We start from the raw sequence: 26,744 nt of genomic DNA on the forward strand, positions 1-26,744 counted from the left end.
AAAGCAACTCTAAATTTATATGTCCAAACAAAAACATTTGCAAAATGCACAGGCAAAAATGTCAGAACTATGAGAATTGACGCATTTATCATAAGTCTTTATAGCACATTCTCAGTAATGGAAAGATAGAAGCAGACAAAAAAGCAGTAAAGATACTGAATATTTGGACAATTTTTTGAGTCAGTTTAAAATAACAAGCAAATATAGAACACCGTGCCTAACACGGGAACACTGTTCAAGCCCAGCTGGTACACTTAGACACACTGACTTGCTTCTGGACCATAAAAGCAAGTCTCAAAAAAAGCAAAGAATTACTTGCATGCAGATATTTTTCTTCTATGTAATCTTTATGCAATTAAGGCAGGAAAAAAGGACAACTTTGAAAGTCTTTTACATTTGGAAATTTAAAAACACCCTTCTATATAACTCCTGGGTCAAAGAGGAAGTCCTCATAAGACCCTGAGAGAAGTACTAAAGAACGCTCTTCAGAAAGAAGGAAAGTTAATGTGGAAAAGGCATCTAACAGTGGTAAGAAGACAAATTCATTAAACTTAGTTATTTGTTTAATAAAATATTCATTCTTAAATGATGATTGATTTTTGTGCTTAAAAACTCATGACTAAAACTTGAGATAACAAGAAAATTAGGAGAAACCATCCTTGACTTGTTTGGGAGTAGAAATAAAATGATTAGTAACTTCAGTCTTTGTTAGAAAACTTATATTTTAAGGGTAACCACCAAAATAATAGAAATAAAATCTGTGAATTCTAATCCAGCAAAAGGTCAAAAGGGGGAATAAAGAAAACCTTTCCATCTAGTAGGAGACAGGAAAAGATTAAAATAAAAGGCGAAGGGAAACCACTTAAACATGTACTAAGTTGGTAGTAATAAATTAAAATATATCAAAAGTCATAATCAATATAAAAGAATTTAAATTACCTATTAAAGAAATGGATATTACAATAAAAATTTTCAGAATGGATATTAAAATAAAAATTCAGACAAAGGCTGTTTACAAAAGAAAGATCTAAACCAAAATACCCCAGGAAAACAGAAATAAAAATGGAAAAATTTATACTAGGGAAATATTAAAACAAAGCTGGTGAAGAAATATTAATATTCAGCAATAAAGAATTAAGGCAAAGAACATGAATGGTAATAACGAAGGACACTGCATAATGATAGAAAAAAAGAACATTCTACCAAGATGATAAAAACCATATAGTTTCAAAACTTTCGTTTAAAAACACTGCAGAATTAAAACATAAAACTGAAAAATCCACAATTACAGTGGGAGATTATAATGCAGCCTTCTAAAAATCAGTAATGTAGATTTACTAAATACGATTAATAAATTTTATGTAAAAAAATACGCTGTATTTCATTAATTTAACATGCCACGGATTTTTTTAAAAAGTAACATTATTTTACATACCACTAGTAAAGAAAAATAGCCCAACATGATGAGTCTTAATAGAAGAGACCCTCTCTTCCCACTCCCCCCATCTTCACACATCATAAACCAAGATACTAAAGAGCTCATGTAAAAGAGAATGAGAAAGAAACCTCCATGCAGAAAGGGACAGTAAGGAAACTTACTTGTCTCAACTCTAGCACTAGGCAGACAGACGAAAACAAAAACATCCCTTAAAAATCTGAATCATAAGCCAGACAGAAAACATCAGGTTTTCCATGTGAACTCACACTACGAGATCTCATACAAAAGCAAACAAGTAAACAAAGAAACCTCAAGCAAAATCCGAGAATTTAATTTTAAGTGATTTTGGGTTGACCATGCCCTCAGTTGATTGGTGAAAATAAATTCAAACCCCTCTGGAAGAAGCTGACTTTGAATCAGGCCCACACCAATCATAAGAGGCAGTCCACTGTAAGACGTAGCCCAGTTTTGGAGATTATAAGGTGTGAAAAAATGGGCATCTAAGAATTGATAAATTATAGACTCATACACACAACAAATTGATTCTTTTCAAGCAAATATGAATATTTTTTTAAATACACTCCACACTAGATCACAAAGGGAATCTCAATGGATTTTAAAGGGTCAGTATCCTACAGACTAGATTCCACCCCGAGGCCATTAACTGGAAATCAATAGGAAAATGACTACAAACCAAACAAACAAATGAAACACACATCTGAAACAAACACAATGAATATACACATAAATAACTCATGGCTTGAAGAGGCAATACCAAACAAGTTATAACTGAACCGCAATCGAACATATTTTATATTTCAAAACCAGTGAGATGTAAAGTAGAACTAAAAGGCAAAGTTATAGCTGTAAAAATACGGTTTCAAAACAAGGAAAATTTAAAATCAATGCATTATTGAGTCCAACTGACAAAGCCAGAAAAAATACATAGATTGTAGAAAGAAGGGATAATTAAAGAGCAGAAATGTGTGAAATCGAAAGCAAAACAACTAACCAAAAAAAAAGGGGGGGGGGTAATCAATACACCAAAATATCTAGTTCTTTTAAAAGATCAATAAAACAGATAAACTTCCTAAAAGACTGGCCATGAAATCATAAAAGAAGGCACAAATAAACAACATTAGTAACAGAAAAGAACAAACACAGATGGAGTGCAGTGGAGAAGGACGGTGATAAAGAGATGGCTGCTTGTTTGTGGTTGAAGTGGCTATTTTATGATAATAACGAAACAGGTGTATTAATGGTTGAAAGGGAGAAGGTGAAATCGGGAGAGGAGATATCCAACAGGAGGAGATACTTCCTCCAGGCAGGTAGAAGAAAAGGAGAAGATAGGCGTGCACAGGAGAAGTTCCGTACACTGAAGGAGGAAGGGGTTCTGGTCTGGTGGATTCACTCTATGAAACTGAGGGCGGGCAGGACCATTGGGGCAGAACAGCAAAGAGGCAGAGCAGAAGTTTGAGGAGGCTGGAGAAGCTATGAAACAAAGAGTATTTTGGGGAAAGGTATCATGTATCAGACAATCTTGTGTGCCTAGTTGAGGCTGGTGGTGTGCTGAGGACAGGCATGGACTTTGATAAACTCTGCAGCTCTTAGCGGTTATCCAAGCACTTGCCCATATTAACCACTCAATAAGCATCTACTGCATTGCACTGCAAGCTTCAAGCCTACTTCTAACTAAATGCTCATCCTCACTACCTTCTAGGTGTGTCATGCTTAACTCTTCACTTAGAAGCTAAGATACCGAGAATGGTCACAGTTTTGACTTTGCACATATAGTCGAGACACTGTGTAAAGACAATACTACCAGAATGATTATACACATTAGATAGATTTCCCAGGTCAGGTGGAAGCTTCATTATTAAAAATTTTTTTCCAGGCTTGTCTTCAGAACGGGGTGCTTCGCGGCCAGCACTACATAATTCCCGCTATGATGCAGCAAGGCTAACGCTCTTTCTCAGGGCGAGGACGGTACTTCTAACCCCAGACGTTTGTCATTTTCAAAAGAGATATATGGACATACAGACAATCACGTTCTTCTGAAATATAACAGACTTCTCATTAGTCTTAAAAATCTGGGGGCTGGCCCGGCAGTGCAGCGGTTAAGTTCCCACGTTCCGCTTTGGCAGCCCAGGGTTCGCCAGTTCGGATCCTGGGCGTGGACCTACTCACTGCTTGTCAAGCCAGGCTGAGGCGGCGTCCCATATAGAAGAGCTACAACTCTACAACTATGATACACAACCATGTACTAGGGCTTTGGGGAGAAAAAAGAAAAAAAAAAAAGAGGAAGATTGGCAACAGATGTTAGCGCAGGGCCAATCTTCCTAGAAAAAAAATCTATACCATGACAGTTGGGCTCCACTTTTAGATGGGAGGCCCTCTTGATACAGAGTCAAAATAATAGACTTGTATGAACGTGCAAATGCTGTTTTGTTACTTTTGTCTGATTTCCCACTGACATAATTAAAAGTGACAACACATACACTTGTAAATAATTTCAGCATACATCTCATATTAATATTTTACCATACAATTTACAAAGTATTTTAACATATTGCTAGTTTTATCCTTACATGGTTATTGGGTGGCAGGAAAGTAGGAACATGATAAGAAATGAGTTACAGACTATTTGGCAGAATTAAATAGAAGAAAAACATCTCCACAAACACCAGTATTTCATTCATTTTGGCTTTAAAATTTCATAATTGAATCCTATGATTGCACAATCGACTACTATTCACAATGTTGAACTTTTAAGGTGGCCTGAATTCCATTCTTGGCTCTGTGCTATCCAACTCTCTGACACTGGGGAAGTAATTTAACAGAAGTGAAATTCTCTCCATTTCTTCTTCTGAAAAATGGGCAGTCTGAATTACCCTACCCACTCGTCATAAGAATATTTTGGGGACTGGTGGGCTAAGATCCCCAAAGACCTCCCATCCCTCATCCTAGATATAGATACAATAAGTATAGAGGAGAAAATTGCAGCTTCTGTGACAATAACGATTAGAAATATTACAAAGCTCCCTTGACAGATAGTAAGTGACTCATCACAATCAAGTCCATGGAAACCTAAATTTCACCCAGAGGTAAATTCAGAGATCTGAGGCTGGAAAAAAAAAATAATAATAATCAAACAATATCTGGCATCTTAAAAATGTACTTTCAGTGCTTGGATAAATCTCTGCTCACTAGCCCAACACTACGTGTAAGATATTCCTGGCATGTTGAAAACTGCATAGCATTGCCATCCTGAGTGGAATACCTTCTTTATAAGAGGGAGCAAGGAGCCTCAAGGCAGCTGTTGAGGTGGAAAGCAAGCACTACCACAGAAGTGTTTGCAAGCTAATTAGATTCTTTGGCATCCTAACATTTTTGAAGACACTAATGCAGTCCGTAACATAATGAAACATGATTTCATTTCTAGTCCGTATCTATAGGATCCATTTCCTATGATTTCTGAACATGCGAAAAAAAAATGCCATCAAGGAGACACCATTGTAAGTAATATAAGCCACTGGGTAACGTTGATAGCCCTCCTCTCTTCTGTTATCCAGTCTGAAGACACCCCTCTATTTCTTCAACTATCTGTTCTCCCATTCTTTCTCACCCAGGGGAAATATGCCTTTATTCTCTCAATATAAATACCAGTCAGGACCGACCCCTATCAGCCATTCCTAGGCCCATCTGAAGACCAACATATCTGAGAGGCCCTGTTGCAGAAAAATGAGCTACAACATTCCATGATGGGTTGGTTGGCCAACCTATTAGCACTCGCCACTAAAATAATTCAGCCAAGGAAGCTCTCCAGTTCTTGTGCTACTGTTAGGAGCCTCCAGTCTACCCTTCCTCCCTGACTAGCACGCTTGTCTTCCTAAGCACATGCCCCTCTAAACTCACCTCTCCTTCTTCTCCTTGTACCTATGTCACAACACCCACCATCCACTGGCTCAACCAGCTCCATGCTTAAGCCCTCTGGATTCCCATTTTTCTGGGGGGTGGGAAGACACATTTATAGCCCCACACCTTCTTTCTCCAGTATGTTAGTTGCTATTTTTTTTTTTTCATAAAAGTACAGCTTTCACTAGAAGATATCATGTCACCAATAACATTCTTCAGTGGAAACCTTACATTGCCCTTGTCTCCTACCCTCCCAAATTTAGGGAGTCTCCTTATTTGTTGTCCTCTAGTGCCCTTCCCAACCACTGTTTCACCACGATTGAGCCACACCTTTTTTGATGTTTATGACATCACTTATAGTTACTCATGATTCTCTCTAACTTCCTCACGGCCGCCAGCAATTAGATCATCATTTCTTCTGCTTGTGGCTATAATAATAATTGGCTGTCCTAAAATTGCAGATTATCTCTTCAGTTATAGCCTTTAATATATCTGTATCTTCAGGTGCAGCAATCAAAAGTGATTTGAAATAACTGACCACACACTTCCCTCTACATTGCATCCAGTCTCTCTCTTCCTGTCCTTCTCCAAACTTCCAATAAAAGTAGACTACGCTCCGAGTTTCCACTTCCTTATTTTCTTCAGTCCACTGCAATACAGCTTCTGATCCAATTACTTAAATTGGGTCAAAATTCAAATAGAACTATTTTTGATAAGGGTACAAATTGTCTTTCCATTACTAAAATAAATAGTTTGTCGTTAGCTGTCCATCACAATTGTTCTTGGGATCGTCTGCTACCCTTGGTTTACCTAGACCTCTGTAACCCAACACTCTCCCACCTCTCTTCTCACTGCTTTGAATTGACTTCTCTCTCCATTATGTGCTCCTCCTCCTCTAGTGGCACCTCACATGTGGCATTTTTTGATGGTTTTGGTCTTAGACCACTGATCATCTGTGGACACAATCTCCTGGGGTGCATGACTATTGCGGTTTCTGCTTCTACTGTGTATACTGATGACATACAAAGCTCAGTTGCCTGCCAAGCCACCTGCCCCAGCTCAGACTCAAATGCTGAACCAAATGCTCACTCTTTCTACCTGGTTGACTTATATACGCCTCAATGTCCTCATCCTATCCCCATCTCAATTTTAGAAACACCATCTTAGTCCCCACGTCAGAAACCTAAGGATCATTCTAGACCAACCCCAGAACATAAGGACAGGAGACTACCAACAGGAAAAAAACTCACCAAGTTTCCAGCAGAGTAAAAAAGGCAACACCAAGGCTCAAGATGTGTGCTTTCGCACCAGAACAGAGAGAACTCTAAGAGCTTCTACAAGGAAAAAACAGGTCAAACACAGGACGGCCAATTAGAATACTGTGAGGCTTCTAAAAAGCAACCCTGAAGGCTAGAGGACAATGACGTAAATGCCTCCAATTTTTTAAGAGAAAATGATTTGTTAGGATTCTAAGTCTAGACAAACTATCAATTAGGATAATATTTGAGAACTTGCATGTCAAAATATGAGCCTGTGGACAACCTTCTTAAGAAGTACATACTGTAGAATGCACCCCCTCTTCCAAAAAGGGGGGAGCACCCAAGAGAAAGAAAAACACAAAATCTAAGAAAGAGACGTCCAGCGAAGGAGAGTAGCTGACAGCAGTTTCAGGATGATATCTGAGCAACAGGCTTAAAAAACCCCATGCAGATTGGATCACGAGAACGGAGAGATCGAAGAGGAAAATAAAGATAAATGTCACAGATTATTGGATGTTTGGTCACGTGGAAAATAGCATTGAGAGAGGCTTTTAGCGATGTGGTTGAATATTTGGGGCTAATTAAAAATAGGCTCAGAGAAAACTAAACAAATGAAAAAAATTTCTAAACTTCAAGAAAAAATTTTAAAACTATATAAGAAAGAAACAACCATACCCTACAATGTGACAGAGCTATGAATAATACTGAAATCGTGATATTAAAGCAAACACTGAACATTTAACTAAAAATGGGAAATACAAAGGTTAGAATGATGAGGAGGAAGTGGGATGAGAATTATTGTAAATTAATAGATAATGGCTAAATTAATAAATAAAGAAATAGCGGTACAAGGATATTATTGAGAAATGTGGCAGAAAATATCAGAGGAAACAGCTAAGAGAAACATAACAGAAAATAAGAAAGGGCAGGGCAGAGGTTGCAGCTTTTTGCTTTTTGTGTTACTAACTGACTTTTTCAACTATGTCTACATTTATAACTTTCAGAGAAATAAAAATTAATAAAAATGAAATGAACTAGAGAGGCAATATCTGTGTGGAAAACTATGAGGATAACGACAAGCTTGAAAAACTAGGTTGACTGCTATGTGTCCCCTGCAATTTGTTACTTAGTAGAACACCAACAAACAATGAATCACTTAGAAATAAGGAACAAAATAGAAATAAACAATATTTTGCGGCTATGATGCTTACAAAGCTTCTCTCCATTCTAAACCCTGTAAATCTTTCCCAATATTTTCTTCTAGTTTAAAGTTTCCATTTTAATGTTTATTTCCTTAATCCTTTGGCAATTTATTTGGTTGATGAGGTAGAAATCTAGAAATCTAGATCTATTTTTAGCAGAACCTTATTATCCTAAGGTTGATTTTCCCCTTCTGAATTCTAAGACCTTGTTTCATTATTTCAAAACGTCTTCATTTTGCTGCTCTGTCATCGACTGTTGATTTTTCAGAAGGCTAGATTTACCCAGTAAGAAACTGCAAACAGAAAACCGTGACAGTAGTGCTTTGCTTCTGAGCTGGGACCTAAATATGTCCTTTTTAGGATGGAGTTAGGCAACAATAAAAAAAAATTGCCAGTATCTTTCCACACCTATATTTTTTATATCAGCTAGCTGCAACCCTTCTCTTTTTTTCTAATTTATATTCTATCATCTAGGAGACAGAATATCCCATCCTTCACTCACTGTCCTGTAAATCTTATAATTAACATCACTGAATTTATTCTACATCAAATGCTAATTATTATACTTGAAATAAGCTATTAAGTTCTGGATTTTGACATTTAGATTTTTTTAAATTAGTTTTTAATTTTTTGTCAAAATAGTACTAGAGTGTGTAGTTATTTGTTGTTACTGATTTCTTAAAAAACATTTTAACATAATGAATTACTTAGGTATGCATTTCCTCACAGTCCTAGTACATTTTGACCTTGAACTACATAATAGGTTATGAAAAAATGCCATTGTCTTAAATCAATATAATATTTAATGACTGCAGATTTAGCAAGCCAATAAAGATGTTTATCACTATATAACCTCTTGCTGCTTGCCTTTCTTATTATCTGGGCATTTCTATTAAAATACTATAATGTGAGATAATTTATGGATTTACGCAAATATTACAATGTAGCATAACTGCGTGTACAAGTTACTGGGTAGGACCGGGAAGAGAGTCTTCTCTCCCCCCAAGTATTTCTATTATGAACCTAAATGTCATAATCCATTAAAACAGAACCTTACATTTTCTATAAGTACTATGTATGAACAGCACTTTTAACAGTATGAAAACGTAAAATGTCCTATGCAAATATATACCCTAACCATAGAAGTTGCTTTTAAAATGCGGTTGAAATTCTCTAAGCCTGTATCTGAGAACACGGCTTAGCCACTTAAATAGCAGAGTTGATAAAACACATATTTCAAATAAAGCTGAGAGGTTTGGAATATTATCTTAATTTATCCTTATCTAACCAGGAACATATGGGATGCAACTAAAGGGAAAAAGGAAAGATAAGCCGCATGAGTTTTGAAAAAAAATGAGACTTACATTTTATATTCACAAGTAAGGATCGAAATTAAAAGGTCCTTAACACAGATTTAAAAAATACGTATGTCAACCTTTGAGGCCCTGTTTCTCCTAAAGACATCACTGGAGGATCTGAGAGCCTTCAAGAGAAGCGAAAGCAGCTCCATTTTAGAGGGCAGACTTGGGGGTAACAAAGGGGTTTGGATCTGTTTTTTCTTTTGGTTACACCAGCATGTTGATTTATAGTTTGAATATGAGAAACAACAGTTTTCTGGTTCTAATTTTTAATGGGCCTATATTATAATATTTTAAGTTCTCTAAGTAAATGACTACAAAGTACCTGTATTACCAATATGCAACCACGCTCTCAACTCTCACTAAATGCTTGAAATGAAATCAACTTTAAAGAGCAAAGTCTGAGCCAGCCCTGATGGCCTAGCGGTTAAGATTTGGCAGGCTCTGCTTTGGCGGCCTGCGTTCAGTTCTCGGGTGTGGAACCACACCACTCGTCCGTCGGTAGCCATGCTGTGGCGGCAGCTCACACAGAAGAACTTACAACTATACACCACTGTGTACTGGGGCTTTGCAGGGGAGGGAAAAAAAAGGGAAGAAAAAAGGAGGAAGATTGGCAACAGATGTCAGCTTAGGGCAAATCTTGCCCTACAAAAAGAAAGAAATTAATAACAAAAGGAGGGGCCGGCCTCGTGGCTCAGTGGTTAAGTGCGTGCACTCCGCTACTGGCAGCCCAGGTTCGGATCCTGGGCGTGCACCAACATACCGCTTCTCCAGCCATGCTGGGGCTGCATCCCACATACAGCAACTAGAAGGATGTGCAACTATGACATACAACTATCTACTGGGGCTTTGGGAAAAAAAGGGAGGAGGATTGGCATGGATGTTAGCTCAGGGCTGATCTTCCTCACAAATAAATAAATAAATAAGTAAATAAAAGAATAGTCTAAGTTTCAGGTCATAAAAAAAGAACATGGTATATGATACACTACTAGATATTCACCAATAACACCCTAGAATAAGAAAAGAAAAGAAAACACAGTAGTGATCACAATGTCTTTAAGGATAACGTCTTTAAGGATAAAGGATAAACATTTCTAGTTTTGTCCCTTTTTTTAATCTCTTGAAATTATTTTCCGATCTCTTGCCTTTTTCATTCTATTCTGTCTCACAGTCAAGAATCTTCTGGCCTAGTTTCTCATACATTTTTTTAGACCGATTTTGAAAACCATGTCAAATATTCTGATTCTCTTTAACTTGATTTCAATAGCCTCAAGCCAAAGACTGCTGATCAATTCATGAATCTTTTCCCAGAAATACTCACGATTTTATTGCCAAACAATGTAAAGACTATAAGCAAAAATGAAAATGACTTTATGAATACTTTATGAAGTACTTTGTAAGGATATATTTTCATAATGTTTAAAAATAATCCCCAGTCGCTATGGGAACTGTTTTAGTGGGTTAAATAATATACAGTAACGTTTGGCAATTTTCTGGAAGCAGCGTGCAAAATCTACATCTATTCATGCTAATCTAGGGTTTTGTGTGCCAATAATAATCTTACTCTTTCAAAAATCAGTATAGATGCAAATTTCCACACCACGGTGTTACCGGAGGGATTAAAACATATTTTCATCCTAAATATACTAATGTTTCTCCTCAGGAGACTCTGACCAGGAGGAGGAGTTTGACCTTGGTCTTCCCCAGATGGGCTGACGTTATTAGTGGGAGGAGGAGGCAGAAGAGAAGCTGTGAAAAACCTTGGATCTTCGAAAGAAATCACTGTTTGAAAAGTAGAAAAATGCATATTCTTTGGGAAAAGAGCTGTGTAGATTGTATACTTACTGCATGTTTAGCTACTGGGTTAAATACAGTATTCACATGATCACATTGACCTCTCAAAACAAATGGAGAAAACCAAGATTTGAAAGGTGAATTAGCCTGCCGTAGACCTGGAAGTGGTTGCTAACCTTCCTCCTTCATCTTTCTGCAGATATGCAACTTCCATGGTGCCAGAATTTATGCAGCGATTTCCCTTCTCCACATCTGATGAAAAATTTGCAAGGTCCATGCAGCTGTAATTTCTACTGGTCTAAGTCCGTAACTATGTTGCCTTTCAGGACAAATGGTGAGCAAATCAGTCAAAAAAACTCTTTATGCTACTTTTCATGTAAGTTGACCCGTATCTGATGTATGCAATAGTAGGCAACAAAAAATGAGATGATGTAAGTGTTTTATGATGTAAAAGTTTGCACACATAAAAATTTCAGCTTGTTAAAGGTTATTCACTATTCACCAAATTATCTCTTCTCAACCCTTTTATTGTTCCACTAGCCCCCTTCTTCCCCGCAAAATGTCAATATGCCATTATTTCTCAACTTTAGAACACTCGCCTCACCCATAGCCCACGCTGGGGTAGTCCATGTACTTCATGAGCCAATACCACCTGTGTAGGAGTCATTCAGACTCATCTTTTCAAGAATCTGCAACAGCAGCTATAGAGAAAATTCAGACTTGAGTGATTAGTGACAAGTCACTATGATAAACATCATGAAGTAAGAATACTATCAAGGGCCGGCCCGGTGGCTTAGCAGTTAAGTGCGCACGCTCCGCTACTGGCGGCCCGGGTTCGGATCCCAGGCACCCACCGACACACCGCTTGTCCGGCCATGCTGAGGCCGCGTCCCACATACAGCAACTAGAAGGATGTGCAACTATGACATACAACTATCTACTGGGGCTTTGGGGGAAAAAAAAAAAGGAGGAGGATTGGCAATAGATGTTAGCGCAGAGCCGGTCTTCCTCAGCAAAAAGAGGAGGATTAGCATGGATGTTAGAGCTCAGGGCTGATTTTTCTCACCAAAAAAAATAAAAAATAAAAAAGAATACTATCAAGTAACTATGTCATGTTTTCTCTGTGCCAGGCATTATTCTATTATTCTCCTCTTTTTAGAAATGAGGAAATGGAGGTACAGAGAGTTTCAATAACTTTCTGTCTGTCTTACAGACAACTTAAGAAAAAAAACGTGAAATCAGGATGTATTAACCACTCCACTATACACCCTGCCAGAGATGGGACCCTGCGCTGCCACCTGCCTCATTCCCACCCCTCCTGAGGCTGCTTACCTTTACCTTGGATTCTGGAGGCTTCTGAGAAATCCTTTTTGGGGTGTGACTTAAGTTAGCGTGCTTCTCTGTAACTTGTAACAAAATGAGCCCTTCTAACGACAATCCTTTAAAGCAGATTTCTAATGTGCCTTATGAAATGTGTATGTAGATCAAGTCACATCAACTGTCTCCTTTTCTCCTCGTTTCATTCTACCCAGAAAAACCTTTCCCTCCTCTCTAAGCAATCTTAGACTACTTTTATTCAACTGTTTCTTCTAGAACATCTACTGTGCTAGATGCCTTGTTTCTCAAGCCATACAACCCTAATGGATTTGAATCACGGTACTATGGTTAAGTACATCTGCTAACTTAAATTGTTAACCCCTGCCTTTTCTACTTTCTATTTTATAAAATACAAAACAGTGGGCAAAATAGCATATGCTTTCTTTCGTGCGTTATCTTCACCCTCCCCACCCCCTGTAAGAACATAGCGATCAGAATCTCCAATAAAAATGTGGTGATTTCATTACTCTTCTTCTTGGTTACAGAGGATAAAATTTTAGGAGTTCTAACCTCTATCAGGTTGGAGAACTTAGCTTCTGCAAACACTTTAGTCTATACCAGGCCCAAATATATTTTTGAAAATTGGAGTGGGGAAGATCTTCTCAAGCCTATACAACAAGAAAAAGTTTTCATTTTTAAAGCAAAACTTGGCAAAAGGGCAGAAATTCTTTGAAGTACTTTTTTTCCCTCTATAATTACCAACCAAAACTGAAAGAAAATATACCAAACTCTCTGAATCAGAAAGTCTTAAAGCCCTTCTATTCAGAATACACAAAAGCTAACAAATAAATTTCAGAGAGACCACTACCTCAGAATATTTTTTATAACCGACGAAGGCCGGCAAACCTGCAAAGGGTGTCACAGGGCCCCGGACTGTTGAAAGTGAATGGGTTTTATAAAAACTCAAATAACACAGCTACAGAAGAAAATCCCTTTGTACAAAGAAAAATGCTGTCCCTAAAATTTACCTCATGGCCTAAAAGCGAAAGGTGTGAAATCCAGCTTTCCACCATCGATTCTCAGAAGCCTCCTTCCACAGCCCTCCAAATGGTAAACCCTCTGGCAGGATTCAAAATAGTTAACTGAGAAATCCAAATTGGAAAATAACAAACTCCAACTTTGTTTTACTTTATCAATATTGTTAGGAGAATGAGGTAATTGTTTGGGGGTTTTGCAAAGACATTCCATGTCACTTCAGTTTTAATACCAGGCTGGAGCCTGCCGGGTCTGCCAGCATAAGCCAGATAAACACAGACCTGCAGTCTTTCTATTCATCTCCGGATGGTTACTCAGAAAGATTCTGGAAAATATGCCTATTATGAACTAAACATTTCACTTTTCATTTTATCCATGTGCCAGAAGTCCATTCCTTGGATAAACACTTTACAAACTGACACTCTAAAAGTCACTAAACATGATAAAGTACGTGTGCATCATTTCAGGACTGATTAAATATTTTCTCTCCCATGACAAATGAACAGTTACATACTATACGAAACGATTGAAACCAACATTCTTTTTCTCTCTTTCCTTTATTTTCTCTTTATTTTGCATGAAAGATTAATTTTCCATTTCCACTCATTTCTTATGCAATCTTGGCTTTGGTAAAATACCACTCGCACAATATTACATGCAGAAATAGTATTTATTTTTTAAAATGTGTGATTTAAAATTCTTTTACAAATGTGCTTTCTTCCACTACTATTTCTCGCCTTTTATTACTGGTTCTTTCTAATTGTCTTTGCTATTATTTAAATTAAATGGGCGAGAGGCAAGAACTACTGTATTCTCTTTAAGAATTAAAAAATAATTGGTACTAGGAGGTGCATTAAACGTATACATATATAGTATGTGTGTATGTGAGGAAGATTAGCCCTGAGCTAACATCTGTTGCCAATCCTCCTTGTTTTGCTGAGGAGGATTGGCCCTGGGCTAACATCTGTGCCCATCTTCCTCTACTTTATATGTGGGACGCCGCCACAGCATAGCTTGATAAGCAGTGCGTGTGTTTGCACCTGGGATCTGACCTTGTGAACCCCAGGTCACTGAAGCGGAGCACGCAATCTTAACCACTATGCCACCGGGCTGGCCCCTACGTTAAACACATTTTAAAACTATATAGTCAAACCTCCATCATATCATAATGCCAAAATAAAGCACATTTATTATTAATTCTGTAAGTGTGATTGTGCTACTTGCTTCTCTATTTAACAAATTTATGATTGTCTCACTTATGATCAGAAGATTAGTTATATTCTAATTTTTTAGTTGTCTTAGGTCCTGGAAAAAAAAAAAACACTTTCACTCTGAAACATTTTAAAAACAGACTTTTACATAAAAATTTCAGTAGTATATATGTCCTGTTGAAAAACACAAACATCTTTGAAACTAATGTTTTAATCTGTAAGAAAAGTCACAAACTTCCTAGAAAAATGAGACGGTCCTTTTAAAATGGTACAAATTACTTTGTTTTTCCATTACTCACAGAAGGTGTATCAAATTATACCTTTCTTTGCCTGATTTTCTTTACCTAGAACATCACCTAAATTAACTGACAAAGATAAGTTATATTGCAACTATTACATTAGATAATTCAAATTTTACTTTTAGTCATTTCTATGTGCTTTATTGATGTCAGAATTAAATTTAGTGAAATGAGACTGATAGCTGAAACAAATTGTTTCTAAAATCTGTTTTTTTCCTATTTCAAAAGTCAGTTTCACCTTAACATAGGGTTTTTACATGTGGAATTTAAAGAAAAAGTAAAAGAAGAAATTCTAAGAATATTGTGAAGTCAGCCCCAGTTTATAAATAAGGACCTCTGAGTGTCAGAAGTCAATTTTATAACTTCCACTGTCATTATTCTTTAGATGTAAATATAATGGAATGACCATTTATTAGACAAATCCAGAATTTCTACATTCTCTGTCTGTCAGTTGACACAGACACTGAGTAATTCTGTGGGAAAATAAAAACAATCATATTTGGTCTGGTGATATTCATCCACAATTGAAGAAAGCCGTGTATGCTAATTAAAAATAAAATAAAAGCCGAGCTGAAATAAACACATACAGCAGGGGTACAGCCAACCTTCGCAAGATTCTGCTGAAATCTGTCTTGCAACACAATAAGAGAGTTTGGCTCGCCCAGCAAAATCATCCGAAGATGAGAATATGTTCATCCGATTTGTATTTGGGTTTTGGGCATGGTTCAAGCCTCATCTGCTCTGTCTTTCTGGGAGAATTGAAGAGTTCAGTCAAACTATTTATCCAAAAGCTATATATTTTTGTTCATGTGAATTCTCAGATTAATAGCAAAAATGCATGAATAAACAGACAAAATTAACATATAAAACTATTATGCTAACAAATGAATATGAAAAAAGATCTGATTTGCTTTAAAAAAATATACTAACCATTGTTTTTTTTTGAATATTTTAATTTAGTTAGGAAATCATAAAATAATCTGAAAGACATAATATTCTACTATAGAAAAGAATTCTAATTTGTTTCTTGATAAAAGTGCACTTATCCATTTTAAATGGAATAAGAGCCAAGACTGTTTTTTCAAAAAAAGTACTCAAACATAAAGACAAAGGAGTACAATTCCTTTCAAAGCAAGCCGATAACTTGAGTTTACGCAGTTTACAAAACATTTTCAAATGAATATGCTTTTCTAGTAAGGCCTCTGACTAGCCACACTTGAGGAAACTGTATGTTGCAAAGAACAAAGAATTCCATTCCTACAACCCAGGAGAGAGAAGGAAGGGTAGGGTGATCTGCCCTCCAAGGAAGCTGGGGCCCAGGCTCATATGTGGTTTATCCAACTGCACTTCTGGAGTGGAATCATCAGGGCTCTGTCCACCACAGGAGCCGGTCTTCTTTCATAGAAACCTTGGTGAGCCTACGGAATGCTAAATTGCCTCAAAACCTTTGGGAAACTTCTCTCTTGGTATAGAAAAGGCTGTTCAGTCACTATATGATCCTCAAGACATTTACAGCCCAACTAGCCAACCACAATTATCTGTAAATGAGTCTCAACCACTTCTAAAAATTAAAACACCTACATTTGTCACCAATTTGTCACTGGTCTCTTGTGATAGGATGTAAAGTAGACTAAAATGTCTTGAGCTGTTAACAGCATCACTGAGATAAAAACAGAACCTCACCAGAAAATTCCTTCGATTAGGATGCTTTCAAAATATCCAGACAACTGAAACTTGCCTGTGTATTTGCTGCCTCAAGGTTAAAGGGCTAACAGAAGGCAGGAAGATGGGGAAGGTCAGCTTTGCTGGTGCTTACACATGCAGTTTATAGAGTAGAATCAGTTTGTTTATAGACCATCTTACCTCCAAAATGGATTTCAGCTGGCTTGATAACAAGACATATAGAACAAAATAATAACCCGTAATCAAGTAAAAATAAAAGGAGGGATGGAAGACTGAGAAGATTTGTGTCTGAATACATGTTCCTGGCTCTCCTCTTCCTCGGGACCTTGCAGAGCAACTCAAATGCTTAGAGATCAAATAGAGAGAGGGTGTGTTTTATTTTAATTTTAGTAGGGGAGGGCAGATTTTAGGCCAATCAAAGCACAAAGAAGAACTCCATTAATGCCAGGGGCTTTGGGTTCCAAAGGAGTTTACACAGGTAGAGAGAGTATCTGGTGACCCACTCGTGGGAGCGGGGTGGTTTATAAAATGGCCAAGCACTCACTGCTGGGAAGGAGACCAAGACCCTAAAATCTGGGTCAAATCCACCATTCCCTCAACTGCCCATGAGGAGCCAGCCAGCCGGGCAGAGCGACACCCCTCAGCACATCAGAAGAAATGCTTCTGCCTGCTCACATACAGTCCCAGGAGAAGCAGTGAATCCAGCTGACGCTGGTATACTCATTCTGTGGTTATTTAATAGACTGTGGGCAGCCACAGTCTTCCAGGCATGTGTGTGATTGTATTTTTAAGCCTAGCATCGTGGGAGCTGCCCCTGGGTCAGAATAGCTGCTTGTTCAGCCAGTGGTTGGTCAGAGGTGGCGGTGAAGCCCCTAATGCCAGGGAATCTTGTACCATTTATTGATGGATCTGTATGCAGCTTGGGGAACGTTTTGCATCTGCACTGCATCCTGGTCTGATGCTCATGAGTGAGTGCAGCCTGGGACGCTCAAGCACAGCCTTCCCAGCCCCCAGGGTGGACTGTGTTCCCAGGAGGATCCTTCTTGGCTGTCTCCTTCCCTGGTTCTCTCTGTGAAACTTCTGACTGCCTGATCATTTTGCTTGTTGCTGCTTGGGTCCTGGAGCTGTGAGTGCCCTCTTCATTGCTCTCCACCAAGACCTCCACTGTTTTCACAAAGCCTTTAGGCATGGGGTTCTCCTCTGTTCCAAATAGTCAGCCCCCTCAGACAGAGCTGCAGACCTCGGGCAGGATCTCTGTGCCCTGCACAAGAGCTAAAGCTACAGGTGGGACAGCGGCCCACTTGTTGCAGAGTTAGACTCCGGATCCATGAGCAGGAGTGGAGGTGTGTAGCCCCTTGTCTTCCTGGCTTGCCCTTCCTGGTGTAGGAGTCAGCTGGGGTGAAAGCTTTAGGGCCCGGTATTCTTGGTCTGCCACACCTGGGCTGGAGCTTCCGCCGTACTAGTGGAGGCTAGGTTGAAGAAGGGAGCCCCTGTTCTCTCTACATCGTTAGCGTGGAATAGAACGTTAGCTGGAGGAGTGAGCGATGCTGGCAGCCTGCTGACCCAGGGTGAAATGACAGCCTCAGACTGGGAGCTTGGGAGAGGGCACCTGACTGGATTAGTTTCCATAAGACACAGTTGGAAAGACTGGGTTGCGGCTCGAATGCCATAGACCCTCACTGTTCTTACCAAGATTTAGTAGATTTTCTTGAATGAATGATTCTCCATTTGCTGGATGCCTTTAGAACATTTTCTACAAATGTTAAATGATTGTTTTATATAATTTTCTCCAGTTAAATGGTTGCTTATTGGGAAGAGAGTTCATTCTGGAAGTTGGCCTCCTAAGCTCAAGTATTTTGATAAATATAAAACAAGGGGATTTTGAAAAAGCTATTTGAAATAGGTACTCTACATATATATCTAACTCATTTAATTTAATTATTGTGAACTGATTTCCACCCACTTACAATGTGGGTACTGTTTCTCTTATTTCACAGGTAAGGACATGAATTCAAAAGTTATGGTAAATCCTTGGAGCCACAGTGCCAGCAGTCTAGAGCAGGCGCAGATATACAGATCTGATACCAAAATCTATGCTCCACAACCACGCCAGGCTGCCCAATACCGGATTCAATGCAGACGAAATGAATACGTAAGGAACACGAAATGAACAAATAAATACATGGCCAGAGTCTGAAATCTGACTCTGGTTTCTGCTTCTACCACCAAACTTTTTGTAATCTCTGATTATGATAACTGATGTGAAAATAGCATAGCAATTAATATCTATTGATCACTTACTAAGTACTAAGCATCTGGCAAAGATTATCTCACTTAATTCTCACCCACAAAGTAGGAACTGTTGTCCTGGGGTTATGGTACTGGCCCCAAACCGCAGAGCTATCACACATGAGAGGCAGGGTCAGACTGGAAAGGGCAGCGGGCCAGGGTTACACTGCCTTCCTGCATGGAATTACTATTGACTGTTGCCCAGGTCATGTAAGACAGCTACAAAAATAGTACCGACTTATTTCTTTGGGGAATGTTTCATATGATCCATTATTCTTACTTTTACTTCTGAATTTCAGAGTCAATTGTTTAATTCTAAAAGATGGCTCTTTTACTAACAATTTTGTCATTAGTCAGTATTTCCTTCATGCAACTAACTAAAATTTCTATTTGTTATAATTTAAGTCCTTGACTTCAGTTTTTGCTTTTCATAGAAACTGGACAATTCTGTTTACCAATTTGCCTAGCACGATCCTTTATATTAAATCAGCAACTACTAAATATGTGATATCTGTTCACAGAATATACGGGATCTTGCCTAATAAAGTAATGACAACTCGTTTAATCAAAATTTTCCCTCAAGAGCAATCAGATTTCTTTAGAGAGTGTGATGGTTAATTTGATGTATCAGCTTGGCTAGGTTATGGTAACCAGTTTTGGGTCAAACACCAGTCTAGACGTTGTTGCGAAGATATTTTTTAGACGTGATTAAGATTAAATCAGGAGACGTTGAGAAAAGTAGATGACCCTCCACAATGTGGATGAGCCTCACCCAGTCAGTTGAGGGGCTTAAAAAAAAACACTGGTTCCTCAAGTAGGAAGGAATTCTCTCTCCAGAATGCTTTCAGACCCAAATTGTAACATAAACTCCTTCCAGAATTTCCTGCCTGCTGTGAGCCAATTCCTTAGAATCAATCTCTCTCCCCATACGTATACATACATGCATATACACACATATATGTATATACACACACACCTCATTGGTTCTGCTTTCTGGAGAACGCTGACTAGAACAGAGAGAGAGGAGAGGAGGAGAAAATTGAAGCAGAGAAGCAGGGAGATTTCTGAGACACTTTTTTATGCTCACCCATGACTGCAAATCTGCAGTCTGGAAGTGAAGCTGTATGCAAGGGAAGCTGCTGGCTTCCCATCTGGACTTGACTTTTGAATGTGGAAACTCAACAGTTTCCTATAACCAAACCCTTCATCCTTTTGTCTTGAAACAGGTTTTTGCCACCTTCCTTTCTCTTGTATTTCCGCAGTCCTAAATCCTATTCTAAAGAGAAGGTGCTAAGCTAATAATTCAGTACTTAACAAATTTATACATCATACAGAGTCACAAAAATAAAATTCAGAAATTCAGTGTGGAATTAAAGTACACTCTTATATTAGTTTCTTTCTCCTTTATGCTTGGAAATAATAATTGAACTAGGGATGGGTTCCTTGAGATGAAACATACCAAGCACTTTCTAAGCCTATTCTGAGAGCAAATATTATATTAAAGGAAAGTAATTTCTCACCATTTATGAGTCTCTGTCAGTGAGTTCTCCTCTGCCTCTTGGTCAATTTTAGCTAAAAATGCAAGAAAAGAAAGAGAGATGACATAAACGATAAATAGTTATACTATCTCAAGCAAAATATGATCCAAATAATACAAAATATATTTTAATTCTTTATTCATTCTAATGTACTCCAGTCCAAAGTTTATTTTAAATGTATGAATGGGTATTATTGACTAGATCATATTTAATTTTCATTAAGTTAATACCATTATATTGACACAGATAAAATATATTACATAACCAATTACAATTTTTAGATTCCAAGTAATTTCCTTTTCTTTCTAAGTAATGTCTTTAAGTCAGTGACATTAACCTGAGAAAACAAAACACTAGCTAATTTCATATTCACATCAAATGTGTTTGGCAAGGATTTAAATGCCAATAATTAGTTGAAAGCAATTATCTCAAGCAAAAGTACAAAAGCCAAGTCGAAAAACTAAATAGAAATGGTACGTGACCTTCTTCCCTAGTGCTCTCCACACCAGACCACAGGTGAGTAGACCCAGAGATTAGTCCCACAGAGGAGCAAGATAAAAGACCAACATTGTGTACTACTTGAAAGTAGGGAGGTGACAGCGTACCCATTTATTTGCTATCATTTTTGTCTAAAAATAAAGAATGTAGCCTGACACAGCTCAGAAATCAAATTTGGGAACGAGATTACATCACTATTTTCAAATTATATAAAATAACATAGGCCTCCACCACACAAAATAAGTATGGCAGTGACTTGCATGTTTCTGACCAGCAAGCATTCTAGGAATTTATGTATTACTCTACACGCACACACACACTCTCACACATACACAACACAAATTTTCCAACAATATTCTTACTTCATGCAAAGCTCTCTAACATTTTTAGTCCATTCTCTTAGATTTTAAAATGCTGGTTGTGACCCCCTAAATTGATTTCATGCTTCACTAATGGTTTGTGACACCCATTTTGAAAATCACCAAGCTACAGGACAAAAAGCAAAAAAAAAAAAAAAAATCAATTAAAAAACTCTGGGACTAGTGAAAGAAGACGTTGTCCTTTTACAATCACTCCCCTTTGGGTCACACTTGTGGCCACTTGGAGAAATTAGAAGACAAAGTGGAGCAGGACAAATTGATTATAAGAAACTGGAACCATGCTCGAAATCAAACCCAGGGTCACTCAGGAACTGTCCAAGTGTCTCCATCACTACTTAAAACACAGGAGTCCAGCCTGGGCCGGCGACCGTTTTATAACCTCAAGACAGCGCTGCTCGAAGGTCTGCACAGGATCTGCAGAGCCATAAAGGAATGTCATGCTGCCACTCTGGGCCAGGACTGTCCGAACCACACAGGGATCATCTGAGCTGGCAGCAGAGGGCTTTTTTCCCCTTTCCCTTTTTGTACTTGAGGTTGTTTACATAAACTTACAGGTCAATCGTTAGCCATATTAAAAAACAGAATAAACGTTCCATGATTTTACTTTGAAAAGGCTCCAACACGAACTTATTGCCTTATAAAATCTGCTCTGGCGCTGCCCAGCATAAAAGCGGTTTGCTTCCAGAAGCAATTCTAGAACCACATCGAGTTTGTTTAAGGGAAAACAACGCAGCGCCAGAAGGCATACTACTCTCAGGAAGGACATTCTTCCATTTGCCGTCGTGTGTCTTTTCTTTTCTTTTGTAAAATACTGATTAAGACTGAGATTGGAAGAAAATTTCTGGACTGTTTTAGAGGAATAAAGTAAATGATTTATGAAATTTAAAACACACTGGAATGCGATGCCAGAGATCTGCGTGCTATTCCTGATTCTGCCACTAAAATTAGCTATGTAATCTTTGGCAAATAGATTAATCTGTTAAGATACACAAAATATTTAGCATACTGCCTCCAATATCTAGCAGGGACTAAATAAATGTTCTTTGAAAACGTTGGACTTCAAGCTCTTGAAATTCTTACAGCAATATAATACATAATTATGTTTAACTGAATACATCAACTGCTATTTTATTCTGTTTCAACATTATAGGCAGATAAAGAAAACACATACATACAGCTTTTCAAAAAGCATAAGCCCCTAAACGGTGGTGAGTGGAATGAAGTCATTTTCATTTGTTCAGAAGGGTTCCTTTTGATGTGTACTGAAACAGCTCTTGCTTCATTGCCTGAGCAAGTTTGGCTGAAAAAACACTTAATCCAACGTGGCAGAAGACTGATTCTTACCAAAGGAACAAAACATAAAAACAGACCCTCTTCCTAAACCTGAGAGCCATATTACAATCACAAAACCAAATTGGAATAGAAGAGAATACTTAAAAATGCCCTATTATCCATTATTTTTACATGATTTTGAAGCTAAGAGGATTTGTATATTCAAACTGTAATCAGCTTTGATAAACAGTCAAATGAGAGATCAAAGAAAGTGCATTAGAGTACACATTTCAACTCTTGATGTAGAGTCAACAGTTCAATGAACTGAACAGATTTTCCTTTGTATGGCAATCTTAGAAATAAAAGCTTTCTGAAAAGTTGGGGTGCAATTCAGTTTTCTGGGAACACTGAGATAGCGTTTTCCACCATAATGCTTATATAAACACACCATCAACATTTTGTTGTCAAAATTCTTTTAAACACACTTATGATGTTAACTTAGTGACAAATGCAGGATTTGGTTTCTTTAGGGAAACCAAAATGAGGATGTAATCTACCAAACTAAAATACAATGTAATTAAGTTAGTGAAAATTAAGATACCTTTTAGGAACAAAATAAGAATAACTTTGCCATTCGTTTAGGAAGTACCCAAGCTAATCATATGCAATGACCAAAATCTTAGACCAACTGTGTTTCTCTGTTTGAGGAAGAACTTTGGCAGGCTGTGTGTCATCCAGCTTTTCAAGTAAAAGCTGAAGGTGACATAGAAATAAGATTATTGTCTATAAACCATGTAAACTTCGTATTGCTAATTATTTTATTCCCTGACCTATTTTTTAAGAAATATAAAAATTATTTGCAGTTAATTTCTAATGGCAGAGAGGGCTTTGTGCCTAGTTTAGAAAGCCAGTGTTACTTTTAGAAGCAGTTGCCTACATATTTACAGCCTGCTATCAATAAACTTCATTACAATCAAGTATATGAAACGAACTATATGAGAAGAGATATAAAAGATTCTAACTTTATACTTCAAGTAAGATTAATTTTCCCATTCTTTATAGCACATTGCTCGTTTCTTTTCTGACTTATCAAATGAAGATGGCAGCCTTCTACTCATTCATGATAACGGTAACTATAGGAAAGCTAAAAAAGCATTTAAAATAGACAAAGAGGCACAAGGCTTGGTTTGTGGCGATCATTCAGTTGTCACCCAATCGCCCGAGGTTCCGTGGGCCACAGCCTCCCAGGAAGCCTGGACCGCCTTCAACAGAGGCATCTGTGTGACTCCTAGTGGACACCACTGCCCACGGGCCTCCAGGCCTGAGATCTCTGGGAACAATGCCTCTCCCACACCTCACATGAGAAAGCTACACTTCTTTGGCAAGCTGCTCTCGATCACTCTGCCTCTCGTTTTCACATCCCACCAGGGTCAGTGCTGGGGGTTAGAACGTGAGATTCAGAGTCAGGCAGACCTGGGTCTGATTCTAGATCAGCCACTATGTTGTGTTTGATTTTAATAACTTTTATAATCACTTCGATTTAATAACTTTTCCTTTTCATGAAAACAGGGTAATTTCTTCTTCACTGAGTTGCCTGATTAAGGAACGTATAAGCACAGTAATAATCCTCCTGTCTTTCCTGTCCTCTCCACATCACCATGACTATAAAAAAGGACGGGGATATGTTGCTTTCAAAATGCAAAAAGTTTTCCACCGCAGGAGCACCAAATACCTTCTTCTTAACTCTTCTGTAGATAGAGTCCAGATTCAGAATGAGGTTTACATATTGCTAAAAGAAGGTGCCTCCTTGTAACGATATAAAGAAATTACAGGCCAAGAAATATCATAGTGGACTCAAAGATCTTTACAAAATCAAGGAATAATTCTAAGATATATTTAATACCTTTTCTTTCTTTTTGTTTCTACTTAATTTGTGTGTAGTTGTTTTCATAGGACAAGTCCCAATGCTTATAGCATAAACAGAGGCCAACAGTCGCCTAGTGCTTTTTTTCAAGGCACAGCAGTAAATGAAATTGCTGTAGGGAGACGACAGTGTCTTTTGTAAATTTAGGGAGAAACTACTGAAATCCAACAGATAAAATGATTTTTCAAAAGTTTGCAACGCTCCTCTAACGCATACCATTTTTATTCCGTACATATTATGGGTAACCATTCATATCTTGATGTTTGAGCTGCTCTGCCAAGAAAATGTCCTGAGACTGAATATACTGAAAACCGAGTTTGAAGCGGAGAAGGGTGAGAACCAAGATGGTGAAATAAAGCAATCAATTCTCTACTGATACTGGAGGGAAGGAGAGGGTTAAGAAAGTGTGGTTTAAGAAAGAGTTAAGGAAGAGTGGTTTAAGAAAGAAGTAAAGTAAAGAGTGGTTTGTACTGACAATCTCCAGAGAATATCAGTAACTCACTTTAACAGACCTAAAGTCTAAAATTGTAGAAATAAATGGACCTTATAGAAATTGATCAACCAGTGGCTGCACTTCAGGGGCAAACTGGGTCTTAGATATTAATCAGACTATTGCAACTGTTGTAGGAACGGTTCCCCTTTCCCCCCAAATCTGGAGAACTAGAGACCTGCAATTTGAGGCCAAGGAAGCCTGTGTTTGAAACCATATGATAAAAGCAACACTGAACTCTTTAGGAGGCAGCCTTTATTTGTTTATTTCATTAAGTTTTTTTCCATCTATTTATTTATTTTAGGGTTAGGGTATAAGATTACCTTTCAGGGCCAATCTACCAATTGGCATGGACAGTCTTATGCCTCTAAATATGCAACCAGTTAAAAATAGTGTTTTAATGATTTGGTTTCAGCACATCGGCATTCAGCGATGTCTTCTCCAACAGCAAAACACTTCCTTCCCAAAATCTCAGCCTCCACAAATATTTTCTGGTGGTTGCCGTCCTACTAAGCTACTATTTTGACCCAGTGATTAGTGTCTGTAGTCGCTTCTCTAGTTCCACACTCTTTTGCAATGTTAAATATTTCTGCTGATCCTGTTCCAAACTGCTGTGAGTAAGCAGAGGCACAGAACGGACGCCCTTTCTGATCCTGGGTTTTCAGAAGGGAATACCATGTATTCCCAGGTAACTGGAGGCAGAGTTGCATTTGAGTAATATCAGATGCAAGGAGACTTAGAACCCTTTCATCTGCTTGTCTAGGCTCTAAATCTTTTTGCTATTTTTCCTTTTATTTAAAGTGTTAACTAGTTTTTGTTTATAATTAGCTATGAATGTGCATTTCAGTTGCTTTTAAGTGCAGCCAATATGGGTTATTTCTTAGACAGATGCAGAGCCTTTCTTCTGAGTCATTTAAAGTTGTCATTGAATTGTAGACATATTGCTCTGGCTTTGAGATTTTTGAGACACTGCTCCTTTTGACAATGAACTGAAAGTCAAGTAAATTTAGGAGGTTTATACATGTCAGACAGGGAATGACGATCAGAATTTCTTTCCTTAGATAGCAAAGAAATAACTAAGTCTCAATGCATTCCTTCCTTAATGCTGCAAATGTTTTTAGGACAATAAAACAAATGCTGCGGAATACTCCTGGGAGGAAGAAAGCCAATATCTACATAGTATAAAATTACAACTTGGCCTCTGCAATAATTCACAGCCAACTTATACTTCATACTGAGGGCTATTTCAACCTTGTGCCTAAAAATATAAGCCATTTGTGTCCCTAGAAATATATATGTATATAAACATAACATATAGGTGCTTGCTATAAAAGAACTCAAAAAACATACACACTATAGTAAATGATGCCTAATTCAAAAATGTAATGTATGTGGCTTCCGGCCAAACCTAAAATACAAGAAAGTTGTGTGCTATTATCACCCAGCCTGATATAGTTATTGAAGTGGTCCTCAGTGAAATCTTTCTAAATCTTTGTTTTAAATGCAAAGTGAAAAAGACATGGGAAAACATGATGAGCATTAATAAGTTTCACATTCTGTAGACAACACAGTGTAAAAGGGATGCTGATTTCCAAATGTAAAACTGTTTCCTCCACCTAATTTTTTATATCAAGACATACCCAAAACCTAGGGGCCGGCCCCGTGGCTTAGCGGTTAAGCACGCGCGCTTCGCTGCTGGCGGCCTGGGTTCGGATCCCGGGCACGCACTGATGCACCGCTTCTCCAGCCATGCTGAGGCCGCGTCCCACAAACAGCAACTAGAAGGATGTGCAGCTATGACATACAACTATCTACTGGGGCTTTGGGGGTAAAAATAAATTA

The 26,744-nt window shown here is 38.0% G+C and overlaps 1 protein-coding gene across 1 annotated transcript in view; it reads right to left on the minus strand.

The window, feature by feature from the left end:
- Positions 1-26,744, minus strand: part of FMN2 (formin 2) — a 340,819-nt gene that overhangs the window by 54,917 nt on the left and 259,158 nt on the right. Inside the window, exon 15 of the mRNA XM_058533558.1 lies at positions 20,321-20,372. Coding sequence (XP_058389541.1) covers positions 20,321-20,372 — 52 coding nt within the window. The remainder of the gene's footprint in view (positions 1-20,320; positions 20,373-26,744) is intronic.

This window comes from Diceros bicornis, chromosome 38 (assembly GCF_020826845.1).
Source record: "Diceros bicornis minor isolate mBicDic1 chromosome 38, mDicBic1.mat.cur, whole genome shotgun sequence".
Classification (NCBI taxonomy): Eukaryota; Metazoa; Chordata; class Mammalia; order Perissodactyla; family Rhinocerotidae; genus Diceros; species Diceros bicornis.